At 32.0% G+C, this 15,660-nt stretch overlaps 1 protein-coding gene across 1 annotated transcript; it reads right to left on the reverse strand.

Annotated features, from left to right (window-relative positions):
- Positions 1–3,177: 3,177 nt before the first annotated feature.
- Positions 3,178–5,759, reverse strand: LOC127738136 (sex peptide receptor-like). The gene has a single exon (XM_052249267.1). The coding sequence runs from the start codon at positions 4,562–4,564 to the stop codon at positions 3,416–3,418; it is 1,149 nt and encodes a 382-aa protein (XP_052105227.1). The 5' UTR covers positions 4,565–5,759; the 3' UTR covers positions 3,178–3,415.
- Positions 5,760–15,660: the final 9,901 nt, after the last annotated feature.

Raw genomic sequence — 15,660 nt, forward strand, 5'->3', positions numbered from 1 at the left:
TGCAAGATATTTCATATAATGAAGACATAATCTTTCAAACAGTTAAATTGAGGTCTGGAGCTGGCATGTCAGTAACTGCTAGTAGTCCTTTGTTAATTTATGTAATATTGTCATTTTCAATTTTTGTTTTGTTTGTTTTGTTACCTATTCTGACATCGGAGTCAGACTTCGTTAAACTGAGTTTTACTGTGCGTATTGCTGTGTGTTTGTTTCTTCTTCATTGGCTAGAGATATAGGAGGAGGGTTGAGATTTCAAAAAACATGTTTAACCCCGCCGCATTTTAGTGCCTATCCCAAGTCTGGAGCCTCTGGCCTTTGTTAGCCTTGTATGAATTTTTATTTTAGTTCATTTATATATTTCGGAGTTAGTATGATATTCATTATCACTGATCTGGTACAAATTTTTCATAATGGCTGAAGCCATTTCTGGTTTTTAGGTGGATCGCTTCAGGCGTTTATCCTGCTCTAATCCCACTGGAATTTATTACTGTTATTTCAGACCTTTAGTAACCAGTTCGATTGTAAGTTCCATAGCACCCAGCGCATACAGATGTATCAGAGATGACAGTCTTTTTTTTTTCATGAGTTCAGATCTCTTAATGTTCTAATGAATACATTGCCTATCCCTCTCTGTGAATTGTTAAGGTATTGCTTACTTGTATCTCTCTCAATAAAAATTGTGACATTACTAATTTACTAGCTTTGGATATTTTTTTTTAGTATTAACAATTATGAGGATGTGTCGCGAAAATTTGAGGTTTGGCAGTTTTTTAGAAGGTATTAAACACTCCAGGCCTAAGAACAACGATTTACGTTTACCAATAACCAGAGTCATGCTGAAGTCTAGCAAATTTTTCATTATCTTGTGTTGGTTAAACTTGGTATGAATTAAGTGTGTTTAAAGTTGTCTTTTCACTTGCTTTTCGTGGATTATTGAAGGGTCGGAGATCCAATGCTTACAACTTAATACAAGGGTTACATAAGAATTTTTTTCTCAATTAATTATGCTTTAAATTGTATTTGTATTATATATGTAACATTATACTTTCATGTAGCTAATTGCTCTACAAGTATTGTAGGAGATCCTATAATGTTTGGATAGTAGGATCCTCTATAGTAAGCATGTTTTTGTAGCAGCCCGATATCCTCCAGATGGGGTTAACTTAGGTCTAGGGCGCTGAAATGAATCTTTGTGGTGGCATGATTGTCAAGCATGTTTAAAGTTAACTAAGAACAATGAAACTATGAGGATCCACAATATTTCTTAATAAAACATGTAGCAGGTAATGACATAGGTAGTTCTAGAGTGGGTTTTTTGTACAATGAGATAAAGAACATGATCAGATGGATTATGCAGAAGTTCATCAATTCTTAAGTAAGTATGGTCTCAAATTTGACCAGGTTATTGCAAAGCTATGGACTTGTGTTGCTATAGAATATACAACTATATTACTGCCTTTTTAATTAGCTGTGGGGGTTGCTACATAAAATACCATGATATTCGATCAGATCAGAATTTTTTCAACCGGATGGTTTTCACTTGTCACCCTTAACATGCTTAAGAAATGAATTGTGGTTAAACATCTTGAAAGGTGCAATGGAACGTTTCATTCAAAAAAAGGATAGTGCTTACACTTTTCCGTGTTAGTTATATATTTGATGATATACTATAATATACTATATTTTATGATATACAAATACAATCAACTATCTTATGGTTTGGTGTAGTTTTGGTTAGTATTTTTATCTGTGTAGGTAAATATGTTTTAGAACAGTTGTTCGCAAAACATCATATAGATTATTTAACATGTATATATGTACCAAGTTGTACTTTAAAATAAAAATATCTATCTATCTATCTATAGTTATCTGGTTCACAGCTTTGCAGCGAACCGCCCTTTTTATGGCGGTTGACAGAGTCTCTGTTTTCCTCTGTCAATGTGGCAGAATTCGCTGCATATAATCTTAATGTTAACTATGACATTTTAGGTTTTTGGATAATACAGACTACAACCGTGTATCCCACGGTGCATTCTAAATTTAAAGCACCAGTGTATCCCACGGTGCATCTTTACATTTTCATATATATCTATTATCTATCTGCAAGGTTGTCATATTATCTTCAGGTAACCAACCATATATCTATCTACATATACATCTATCTATCTAATTATATATATATATCATATGAATCTATATTATGAATAAAAGCTGTGGCCAGATATCGCCAATCCATATATGTATTTTGTTTTAATGGCACCATCTGAGATAACTCATAAAGGAAATCCTATATCGTTGTATCTGTTGTGATTATTTTATAAAACATACTGACTCAACCTAAACAGTTGTAGAATATTCTTCATTTATTTCTAAGAATGTTGATTTAGGTATTGAAATAGTGTACATCTGCAATTGTAAATTGTTGAAAATTATGTCAGTATTTTGGCGAGTTTGGCTTGAAAGTTCCAAGGATTACCGTGTTCATTCACACAAAAACACTTCGGTACTGGCATGGACATATTGATATTATTTATTGAAATTTGTTGCCATACAATTTTGAAAATTATTTTAAATTAAAAAATTCCCTCATGCATAACTCGGATTACTTGTTTAGATTTAACTAGTCTTTTTGTCCTTTTTGGATTTTTCAGCTCTTTATGACGGATGCCACTAATGGGGTAGTATCTTCTTTACCTTCTGGAGTAGCTAAGATCACCCCCAGTTTTTGGTGGGGTTCATATTGCTCAGACTTTAGTTTTCTATGTAGTGTTTGTGAACTTCTTTTGTCTTTTTGTCGTATTTCGTTTTCTGACATGGTGTTGCCAGTTTCTCTTCGACTTTGAGTCTTGAATATCCCCTAATTCGTATCTTTCGCCTTTTTTCTCCATATTTACATTGGGTTTTTGCCTCGAGCGCCACTGAGGACACATTAATTGTCAAAATACGCATCTGGTGTCATAACTATTTTGAAAAGTGAAATCGAAAAAAGAATTTTAAAGATCGATTCCAAATTGTTTTGGTAGGAGTAAAATTAAAAAATCTGGTAAAGAAATAAAGTGGTACAGTACACTGTAAATATTTAACTACTTAAAGTCACGTCAGTTCACTGTCAACTCTTTAATTTTATCATTATTTTGTTTTGACATACTTATTTGAGTCTAAACAAATAACAAAGAGTAATAATTAATTATTTTTACTATTGATAATACATATTTTGAAAATTGTATATAAGTATACCTGGTCTAGTATCAACGATGTCCAGTTTCTTATCAACAATAATATCACATTTACACTATAACTTTAAATATATGTTTGCTTATATTCTTGCTTTAATGAACATAAACTCTATGACTGTATAAAACGCAACCATTTTCTATGAAAGCATTTTAAGTAAAACTGTATATTTAAACAGAACTCAAATATTATTTGCCGTAAGTTCGTAATGATGAGTTGAGTTATTTCTGAAGTTCCCATTCTTCTTCCTTGAATTACAACACCCGAAACAGAGTTCATATAACGTTTGTTTAAATTCTGCACTCATACTACAGTAAATAAAAAAGTTCATTGGATATGAAAAAATGATCACCAGGTTAGCAATTATTTGCATGCTATTTAAAGTATTCACATCGAATACTTGTACATTAGTAATGTAAGGCGACACGTAAAAGCTCAATATGATACCACTTGGAAGCTCTACGAGCAGAGTAACAGCAGCCATAAACACTATCATTATAGTAACTCTTGTATTCTCTTTGACGGCAGATATACTACTTTCCGACTTATTGTGAAGACGCATCTTTTTATTAACCACATCCTGTAAGCCATGAACGATTCTGACATTCAGAACAATCAGCACAATGCAAGGCACAAATTGAATCAAAACAATACGTATCATCATATAGACTCCCATGTAAGTGTCCGGGTCTAGCCATTCCTTGTAACCACGGTCGCATGTCGTTGCACTTGTGTTTCGTGTGGGGTCGAAATAGTCAAACTGATAGTAATCAATCACAAAGGCTCGCACGAGATGTGTTAAACACGCAATGACATAGGTTAGAGTGATGGATATCGTTGTATTCCGAAGCGTACACAATTCACGAGCTACAAACGGATGGCAGACATACAAGTATCTCTGTGCAGTGAGGAGTACCGTCAGCCATATTGAAGCAGTATGAGTAATTGTTGGTAGGTAGATAGAAATCCAGTCTACCGGTTCACATAATACATAATCAACGTAGTAATGATGTAAGGCATACTGGTAGAAATAAAATGGTGCAGGCAATAGTAATGTTAACGTGTCAGAAATGGCAACACTTACCAAACCTGCTTGACTCGCTCCATAGGTCTGCTGTCTTCTCAACACTAGTATAACTATCACATTTGCAATCAAAACGACGATTGCTAAAATTGGTACAACGTATCCATTTACAATAACTAAATAACCTTTTACGTTTGGAAGGACATGGAGTCCCATTTCCGTAGAAAAGTTAGAACTTAAATTCATAGTTTTGTTGATCATGTCTAGTAGCTGTGCTGTCTGGTTAGCCTCCGCGTTATATTTCATGATCAAACAACATTTCAGCGAAGGAAACTTCTGTTTTTTATGTTTTATAATCTTTCCGAAATTTTATGTAGTATTTCCTAGAGTAAATGGAAATATCTTCCTTTAATCCTCGAAAAATACTTTCGAGTTCTTTTTAAAGGCACTTTTTTGTTTGCTGAAGAAAAGTATGATCCATTATAGTAATTCTCCGTGTGAAAACAGATTAAGATAAGTTACTAACCATCTATACGTCTTCTCTTATCTGATAGTTAGGAATTATTTTCCACGTATTTATATTGCTCGCGAAAAAGAAACCTTGTTCGATTGTAATTATTTCCGATACCTTGATTTTCATCAATGTTCTTATAAAAGATGTCTATTTGATATTGATTGCAACACAGAGTGGTGGAATAAAATATGATCATCGATGATTGGACGTTACCTCTAATTGGCAAACCTCATCCATAGAATATTTTCGTGAAACACAAGATTTATAAGTATCCAATGAGCTAATCACATTTATATGTAAACATAGTTCTTTAGTCGCTTTTTGTTGTTGCGTTCTCTCGATATGTAGACATATGTCGAGAGATGCACGTTTTAAAATTTGTAAATCACGAGACTTTTATCGTCTTAAATGAAGCAATGACATGCATGTTCTCTTTTAGGGGTAATTTCTAAAGCGACGTCAAATTAATGACCATCTAAGCGATACAATAAGATCAATCAGCGACTTCTTTAAATGTTATAAATTGAGTTATATTCCTATGAAAGTGTAATCGAAATGCCTATCCATAAGCAGCATTGTTACAACTGTTCAATCAAAATTCTTGTTCCCAGTAGAGTTATTTAATGTCATTCCGATTAAGTATGGGATGTCCTTCTATATGGTAAATATTGCGTTCAGTCATTTTCGTTTCGTTGATTTCGATTAAAAATTACTCATTTCATACTGCAATTTAAACTATACTTCTTAAACTCACGCAAATAAAATTCATACTTAAGCCATTAACTTTCCAGACAAGTTGTCTTAAAATTCATCTCTTGTAATGCATTTTGTCCGATCTGTCGTAAATAAGATATTTCATTGTTAAAGGTTGGAAACCGTGTTTAAATGCGTTTCACAAAACGAATGAGCTATTCGCCTTTTACAACTTCTCCATTACATGCCTAACTACTGATTTAGACTATAATGTGCAAATGGGCACGTTCAGTCAGAGAGAAATGGTTTGTATGAACTATTAAGTCGAACGCGAAATCAATTTAGTAATAACGTATGCATTAAACGAATTCCATAATTTCTGAAAATTGTTGACAGTGTAAATCAATTTATGGTGAACTTTAAAAATTAATAATCAGTGGTTTAATATTCTTTATCAAATTGCTACACTATACATTTCAATTTTGCTCTCATTGATACGAAATATAGTTTGTGTTGCTAAGTGACAATTATGCATAATCAGAAGTACTAACTAACATACGCTGTATATATATACAAATTTACAATATATACTTCAACCATTTACTTTGTCTGTTTTTACTTTACTATGTTGTCCAAATTAATTTTAATTCGTGTTATTTTGTTTGTAATTTTACTTTTATTGCTATAGTGTTTGGTGTTCGCGATTTTTTTTTTGGATTTTTTTTGGTGGGTCTTATAACATATAACTAAAACAATCGGACTTGGCAGCTTAAAGGGGTCGACCTAGGGTATGGGAGACCACTCTTACAAATGTATTAGAAATCATTTGTGTATTTTAACGTACCTTTTAATGGTGTAAATATTAAAAGAAATTAAACGAGAGGAAAATTGTGAGGTTATCAAGGCCTACCTCCTTACAGTGTTATACTTATGTAAAACACTAATTCCTTTTACATTGGGGAGATTAGGATGTCTTCGAAAAACAATGTTTTTCTTAGCAAATATTGATATCTTTATATTTATGAGTGAATCTGATATTTTATTCCACTATTATTCAATCATCATACTTTAATATTGCCGAAAAAGAACTACCCTTCTTTCTATAAACATATAGCAAAAACAAACAACAATAAATTAAAGATAAAAGCACCTTCTATTTATTCAAGTTGTAACAAAAGGGTATGACTTCATGTCTTGAAATCTGTTAAAATATTTATGATGATGATTTTGACACATACACGTCTTACAAGAAAAAATGAAGACATACAACACGTCCAGTGCAAATGTAGATTAGGGAAATATTACATTGGAAGACGACATTGAGATTTCTTCCTTGTCATTCCGAGTAACTATGCTACCCCTGATGCCACAAATTCTTATTACTGTTAAGTTAAACAAATAACGGCAGCCTCACAGTAAGCACGATGGTTTGCTCAGTCACGTGGGATAATCTTATTTATTAATAATTCACAAAGTACATTGTAGCAAAAGTGTGCCCGACCGACGAGGTCAATCATCAGTGTCAAGAGGATTTTGATTTTAATCAATAGTTTCACGGAGGCTATCGTTGCTTGAATGATCGAGACAAATTATGTGTTAAGGATGATCGTACATATGCATGCCAATTTTTCATTGTGACTATCCCATCATCCTTCTTCTTACCGAGGGGACGTTAGATTGGATATTCATTTTATTTTGTTTTGTTTCCCAAGAGTATTTAAAGATTTTTTTTTGTACAATTTCTTAAATTGCATGAAATATTTGTCACTGGACGTTAATCCATTATATGTCTTTTTACTTTTTAGCTCACCGGGGCCCGAAGGGCCCCATGTGAGCTTATGCCATCACTAAGCGTCCGTCGTCTGTCGTCGTCGTAAACTATTTCAAAAATCTTCTCCTCTGAAACTGCTGGGCCAAATACCTTTAAACTTGAACTAAATGTTTCTTAGGGTATCTAGTTTATAAATTGTATCCGAAGTTTTGATCCATCGACAAACATGGCCGCCATGGCTAAAAATAGAACATAGGGGTCAAATGCAGTTTTTGGCTTATATCTCAAAAACTAAAGCTTTAGAGCAAATCTGACATGGGAAAAAATTGTTTAGTTGGTCAAGATCTATCAGCTCTGAAATTTTCAGACGAATCGAACAACCCATTGTTGGGTTGCTGACACCGAATTGGTAGTTTTAACAAAATTTTGCATTTTTTGTTATTATTTTGAATATTATTATAGATATATATAAACTGTAAGCAGCAATAATGTTCAACAAATTAAGATCTACAAAAAAGTTAATATGACCATAATTGTCAATTGACCCCTTTAGGAGTTATTGCCCTTTAAAGACAATTTTACACAATTTGTTCATCAAGTTTGCTAACATTTAAAAATCTTCTCTGAAACTACTGGGCCAATTACCTTCAAACTTTAACTAAATGTTCCTTAGGGTATCTTGTTTATAAATTGTATCCGAAGTTTGTATCCATCGACAAACATGGCCGCCATGGCTAAAAATAGAACATAAGGGTCAAATGCAGTTTTTGGCTTATATCTCGAAAACTAAAGCTTTAGAGCAAATCTGACATGGGAAAAAATTGTTTAGTTGGTCAAGATCTATCAGCTCTGAAATTTTCAGACGAATCGAACAACCCATTGTTGGGTTGCTGCCACCGAATTGGTAGTTTTAACAAAATTTTGCATTTTTTGTTATTATTTTGAATATTATTATAGATATATATAAACTGTAAGCAGCAATAATGTTCAGCAAAGTAAGATCTACAAAAAAGTTAATATGACCATAATTGTCAATTGACCCCTTTAGGAGTTATTGCCCTTTAAAGACAATTTTACACAATTTGTTCATCAAGTTTGCTAACATTTAAAAATCTTCTCCTCTGAAACTACTTGGCCAATTACCTTCAAACTTTAACTAAATGTTCCTTAGGGTATCTTGCTTATAAATTGTATCCGAAGTTTGTATCCATCGACAAACATGGCCGCCATGGCTAAAAATAGAACATAAGGGTCAAATGCAGTTTTTGGCTTATATCTCAAAAACTAAAGCTTTAGAGCAATCTGACATGGGATAAAATTGTTTAGTTGGTCAAGATCTATCAGCTCTGAAATTTTCAGACGAATCGAACAACCCATTGTTGGGTTGCTGCCACCGAATTTGTAGTTTTAACAAAATTTTGCATTTTTTGTTATTATTTTGAATATTATTATAGATATATATAAACTGTAAGCAGCAATAATGTTCAGCAAAGTAAGATCTACAAAAAAGTTAATATGACCATAATTGTCAATTGACCCCTTTAGGAGTTATTGCCCTTTAAAGACAATTTTACACAATTTGTTCATCAAGTTTGCTAACATTTAAAAATCTTCTCCTCTGAAACTACTTGGCCAATTACCTTCAAACTTTAACTAATGTTCCTTAGGGTATCTTGTTTATAAATTGTATCCGAAGTTTGTATCCATCGACAAACATGGCCGCCATGGCTAAAAGTAGAACATAAGGGTCAAATGCAGTTTTTGGCTTATACCTCAAAAACTAAAGCTTTTAGAGCAAATGTGACAGGGGTAAAATTGTTTAATTGGTCAAGATCTATCGGTCCTGAAATTATCAGACGAATCGAACAACCCATTGTTGGGTTGCTGCCACCGAATTGGTAGTTTTAACAAAATTTTGCATTTTTTGTTATTATTTTGAATATTATTATAGATATATATAAACTGTAAGCAGCAATAATGTTCAGCAAAGTAAGATCTACAAAAAAGTTAATATGACCAAAATTGTCAATTGACCCCTTAAGGATTTATTGCCCTTTAAAGACAATTTTACACAATTTGTTCATCAAGTTTGCTAACATTTAAAAATCTTCTCCTCTGAAATACAGGTGAGCGATTCAGGCTCTTGAGAGCCTCTTGTTTATAATAAGTATAAAACAGAAATTTACACTCAATGTAGTAGTACTACGTTAAAAAGCACAAGGACGAGCAATATAGATTATTCGTGTTGACACGATTAGTGCTGTAAGATTGTAAAATATACTTCACTGATGAAAAACAAACTTATTAACATCTGTCACATGTAATAATTCAAAACTTCGATTCATTATCCCATAATTTTTTTTATAACTATTTGAATTAACTTTATAGTTACGAAAGCTGTGATTTTATCATTGTTTGCCTCTGGTGGTGTACAATAATGTGGACGGACATATTGTGTTTTTCGATATTCTGATAAATAATTGATATTGACGTGGTTTGGCCTTGGCAATGATACTTCATTAAGGTCCGTCATCAAATTTATATCACCGTTGGCTATTTCGAGGATATTCGAAATAAATGAAAATAAACAATTCCTGATAAGTCAAGGATTCACCCTTTTTCCTCTATTTTATCAATAGTTTTGCCTCGATGTTTGTTAATTCCCAATCACATAGTAGAGTTCATCAGAATCTTAATTTTCTACACACGATATCCACATTACAAAAATAAACCTTAGTACTTATATAAAGACAAATGTACCGTACAAGATTTGTCTAAATGTTTGCGAAAAAAATATGTCTTACCAATAACGGTAGTGAATTGAATGCATAATATCGTCTTTAACACGAATAGATATGGACCTTTTCAGATTATATTGACCGAAGACGAAGTTTTATAAAACAGCAGGTTTGTGATATGATATTAAATGAATAATGTTATTAGTTAAATTTGAACCATTCCATCAAAGTAATATATAATATCCGTTACACAAAGATGTCGTTAAATGAAATTGGATACCCTGCATGTATCATGCTTTTCAATAACATATGATCAAATCGCTGAAAGACCCCCTCTTAAATTATTAAAAACTTCGTCCTCGGTCATTATAATCTGAAAAGGTCCATATATATTCGTTCGAGGTTCGATATAATCTAACAGGTCCATATATAACGTATTAACGTCGTCAAAAGTCTATAATTGATAAATATTGGTCAACAATATTTACCATTACAGCCATCTTAAAGTAGTAAAGTGTAAGCATCAGTACAAAGAAGCTGAATCTCTATTCAAAAAAGACATCTCTAAATTTGAAAAATTAAAAAAATTCAAATGCTAAAAAAATCAACCATATTCTAACCAGACTTTCATTTTGGCGAGTTTTATCTAAAAAGTATGATACATCGATATGATATGTCAAATTTTACATCATTTCAAGGATAAACTTTATGTGTTTAGCGTACAGAGGTTTAGCACACCTGTTCAAGGCAGTGAGATGTGAGTTTTAAGTCATAACTAATTCATAACAATAGCCAAACATGTTTTTGCTGAAGGACATATAAAGCTAAGACCCAGATCTGATTGATTGTAACTACGATCATGTCATATCCACGATGCAATTAATTTAGCATCAACCGAAACACAATTGAAATCCCTACGTAAACACTTCACCAAACACACCACGTGTACGAGTTGATTACAGATAGCAAATTAGTTCTTTAATCATCACGCCAAGCACTGAAAGCAGATGATCCTCAAAGAATGATGGAATCATTTCAAATTAGCGACTAGGAAAGTTACAGATGCCTTATGCTCCTACTTGACATATCATTTGTTCCATATCAGACCTGGTTGTCCCGAGGTATCATAAGCATTGATTTTATACTCATCACAATGCTTATCTGTCAATTTTACGTCGAAAAAGCTATAAAAGTAAAACGGAGTAATCCTATAACAACTGTTTAAAACTACATCAATCATAGAAAGATTACACAGACTTTTCTCTTTCATTCTGCTAAACGATCCTTAATTCGAACCGAATCGTGTTAATTTCTCATTCAAGGGACTTGCCATTTATATGTATAAAAATAGATTAAAACGTTTAAGAAATTAAATTGTACAAATTTAACGCAGATTGAAGTTTTTTTTTAGATATAGATAGAAGTAAGATATCAAAATGTATTGAAGCGTTGAACAATTAAATGAAAATGTCGTACAATGTTCAGTAATTACATTAGATTTTGTATAAGTTTGCTTAGTATATTCGTCGATTTGTTTTATATTTAATGAATAAAAAAAATGGGCCAATTTCCCCTGTACTAGTTTCACTTACGGTCAATATGAGAAAGTTTTTTAAAACCTTTTTGAATTTGAAATAGCCTTTATTGTATACTGAAATAAGATTCAACAATTTTATACCTTTCCTTACTTTCAAACTGTTATCTAACGATATTGCTGTTGAAAGCAATATTGCCAATTTTACACGAATTAACAAATTTTGATCGAAGGAGATCGTTGAACAAAATGAATTAATTTTAATCTTTAAAATATCATATGGGATTAGTTCTAATAGAATTTTGTGTTTTGTTAGGAAGGTCATTTATGTCCATTTTTTGGGGATAAGAACTCAAATGTTGCCAAATTTATATACAAAATGTTGTTTTGAAGCATCTTGATGCCATTTATAATTTGGTTACATGTTCAAAAATATGCAAAAATGTTGTTAAAACTTAAATGTTAATTAATGAATCTATGAAACAGCAAATTTTAGTAAAGATTAAAGGTCTTTTAGAAAATGTTCCATGCTCGTAAATTATAATACCTGATTTTTTATGCCTTCCGTCGATTTTCTTAGTGAGATATTGCTCTTTAACACATTGCTGAAACTTTAGTTTTTTTTTTGATAACATATGAATTTGTACTCGGTTTTATAATCAGCAGCGATGGCGACGAATAAAAGAAAGTCGATTTCCTTACGTCATCAGAAGCAACAAGATTTTTAAAGAACAAATAAATAAAAACTGCATGTCAACATATGACAGGATTTTTCCTGTGTAATGGGATGGAGCTGGAACTAGCAAATAAATTCACAAAGATTTTGCAAAATACAGCTATAGTTATCTATTTCTGGGCTAGAACATCCTTAGTTTTATAATAATTCAATTTCTAGTAAACAGTTATTAATAAATATGACCATATCAATGATATGTCTTGTCAACACAGGTTTGCTGAATACTGGGCTGGTCACGATACTTTTGGGGAGGAAAACTCCGCCAACAGTGGCATCGACCAAGTGGTTTTAATAAAAAAAAACTCATCAAAGATACCAGGCTTAGTTTTGTACACTAGACACGCGTTTCGTCTACATTAGACCAAATCAAGTACGAAAACAAGTACAACAAAAATACCGATCTCCAAAGCAAATTCAAAAAGGGGAAGTCCATAAAAGCTGACAAAATCAAACGCTATTAATCGATGGAACGGGTGAAAAACAACTGCCATATTCCTGACTTTGTACGAAGATGATGAGCATTGAGGACCGTAAAATTTTTGCAAGTTCAGCTTATTCAATATTTCGTGTTTTAAGCTGATACTTTTATTTTCTCGTTTCGTATTGCGAAGTTATATGGAGCCTGAAGTCCAGTGGTTGTCGTTGGTCACTGTCTGTTTTTCGTTTAATTTCATTAGCTTATATATGTATACGACCGTTGGTTTTCTCTTTGAATTATTTCACATTTGTCATTTGGCGGTTTTTCATAGCTTACTATGTGAATTAGTTGTTGAAGGATGTACAGTGCTTTATATTTGTTTACATCCTCGTCCTTTGGTCTTTGGAAGATAGTTGTCTCATTGGGAATTATACCACCTCTCTTTATTCAATATGGAGTTTTTCTTTACACTTTATATATTGTGAGTTCAAGGCGGAAAGACATAAATCTAATCAAGGATTTATGGTTTCCACTACAACTATTCTGTAGTACACTTTCATAATGGATGTCAGTTAGCTTACCATCTTTTCAGTTATAAATGAAGGAATATTCTAATTCAATCTAAAGTTAAAAGAAAAAAGAAAAGATCAGGAGTGTACAAGTGAAATTCAAGTACTATAGGTAAAAACTGTCTATCTGATATGGCGTTCCTAAAGCTGATGTTTTGATTATCTTGTTTTTCGTAATGCAAAGTTATATTGAACTTTTCTTTATAATTTCACCCCGGTCGACCTGCCTTGCAGCTGAATCTACCTATTGTTAACCTGTTAATGTGTTCTTGTTCTGGAAATGTATTACATATTTGCCACTGAACGTTGAGCAAACACCAATCAATCTTTACACTTTCTGTCGTAAGTTCAGGGCGGAAAGAAATAAATCTAATCATAACAAGAGAAGCTGTTGCACAAAGAATATATATATATTGGTTAAGTGTCAAATTCCTTCTTGTTCAAACATTTTGACAATATTTACATTTTAGGCGTTAATCTTCAAATGATGAACTTCTAAGGAAATTTTGTGTCTGATGTAAACATATTTACATCGAACGTGATAATATAAACGTTTCGGCAATTAATTCAATATATGTATATTTTTTTCAAGACCTCGCTTGTCTGTACTTTGTTCCCTTTTTATTTATAAATATCTTGAAATATTTATAAAAATAAGATGTGGTATATTTGCCAACGAGACAATATCCATAAGAGTTCAAATGACGTGGATGTAAGCAATTATCATCGTAGTCATCGTACGACCTTTAGCAATGAGAAAACACAAACCATATAGTCAGCTATAACAGACCGTGACATGAAAAATGTGAAACAATTCAAACGAGAAATATACTATTAAATTGGTAGGTTTCTGTTGTTTTTGTTTTTGTTTTTCAATTTATCATTCAAAAAGGAAAAAGGAAAATACAGCTAATTTTTGTCCAAAGTTTTATATATCTAAGAAAAAATGAAAAAACAGTTTGGTTTGAAATTTTCAAATTTGTCCTTTAAAATGTAGAAGACAAGAACAGATTGTTTTCCGTTGAAAATACAGCATTAGTATGCTCCCTTTTCGTTGTTTTTTTTAACAATTGTACATGATAATAAGAAATTGTAATATTATATCTAACTCGTTTTTTTGTTTTGTTCTGCAGATCAAAATTGATCTTTAACATCAGAAACGAACAAATAAAGCATAATACAAAGGAACAAACAAATAAAGCACAATACAAAGGAAAGAACAAATAAAGCATAATACAAAGAAACGAACAAATAAAGCATAATACAAAGGAACGAACAAATAAAGCATAATACAATGTAGTTTTATTTATTTCACGTTTAACCTTTTAATTATCTTTGGTTTTTAAGTGAAAACAAAAAGTTGTTATCAGAGATTCGTATTTGCGAAAACCTTCTTTCATTGGTTACATTGCTTACTAACGATGCATCCCTAGGCTATTCCACATTCAGCATTGAAAACTTATAATTAATTATTAAATAATGATTCAAATGAATAGTGGATGGTGTCATTTTAACCTGCATGATAAAACTAAATTTTGATATGAAATTGCTTAAATACAGCTGTCAAAGAATTTAACTTTTCCTTTAAAGGAATGTCAATTACTGAATACTATTTTCCATGTCGCAATTTTGACAATACTAAATAGCCTAAGCAAACATTCAGGAGCATTAAGAAAATCAAAGTAAATGATAAATAGACAAGAAATTAAAACAAAAAAATGACAATCATACAATGTACCACTATTTCTCTATTGAATAAAAACAATATATCAATAGATATAAGAAGATGTGGTATGAGTGGCAATGAGACAACTCTCCATCCAAGTCAAAATTTATAAAAGTAAACCATTATAGGTCAAAGTACGGTCTTCAACACGGAGCCTTGGCTCACACCGAACAGTAAGCTATAAAGGGCCCCAAAAATTACTAGTGTAAAACCATTCAAACGGGAAAACCAACGGTCTAATCTATATAAAAAACGAGAAACGAGAAACACTTATGAACCACACCAACAAACGACAACTACTGAACATCAGATTCCTGACTTAGGACAGGTGCAAACAAATGCAGCGGGTTTAAACGTTTTAATGGTACCAAACCTTCACCCTTTTTCTGAAACAATAGTGTAACATCACAACATAGAAAGACACACTATAAAATATAAACTGAAATAGCTTAACTCAATCAAAGGACATATTAACACCAGTGAACAAACACTGAACAAATAAATTTGACCTATGATACAATGTAAATACAAAATAAATAAACTAAGGGAAGAATAATAAAAGTAACATGTAATATCGGTATGAAATGTTAAACAATTTAAGAAAAACAATATGCTCGAACAAAAATATCAGCCATTTGCAATAACTTTAAACACAGGTAAATGAAAATAATTGTGTTGTTAGGTATACGTGTACAGTTCCAAT

The sequence above is a fragment of the Mytilus californianus genome, unplaced genomic scaffold (assembly GCF_021869535.1).
Source record: "Mytilus californianus isolate M0D057914Y unplaced genomic scaffold, xbMytCali1.0.p SCAF_4, whole genome shotgun sequence".
In the NCBI taxonomy this organism is placed as follows: Eukaryota; Metazoa; Mollusca; class Bivalvia; order Mytilida; family Mytilidae; genus Mytilus; species Mytilus californianus.

Bases quoted from the DNA above. Each gene is read 5' to 3' on its own strand.
- LOC127738136 (XM_052249267.1), bottom strand. From the start codon at position 4,564: ATGAAATATAACGCGGAGGCTAACCAGACAGCACAGCTACTAGACATG.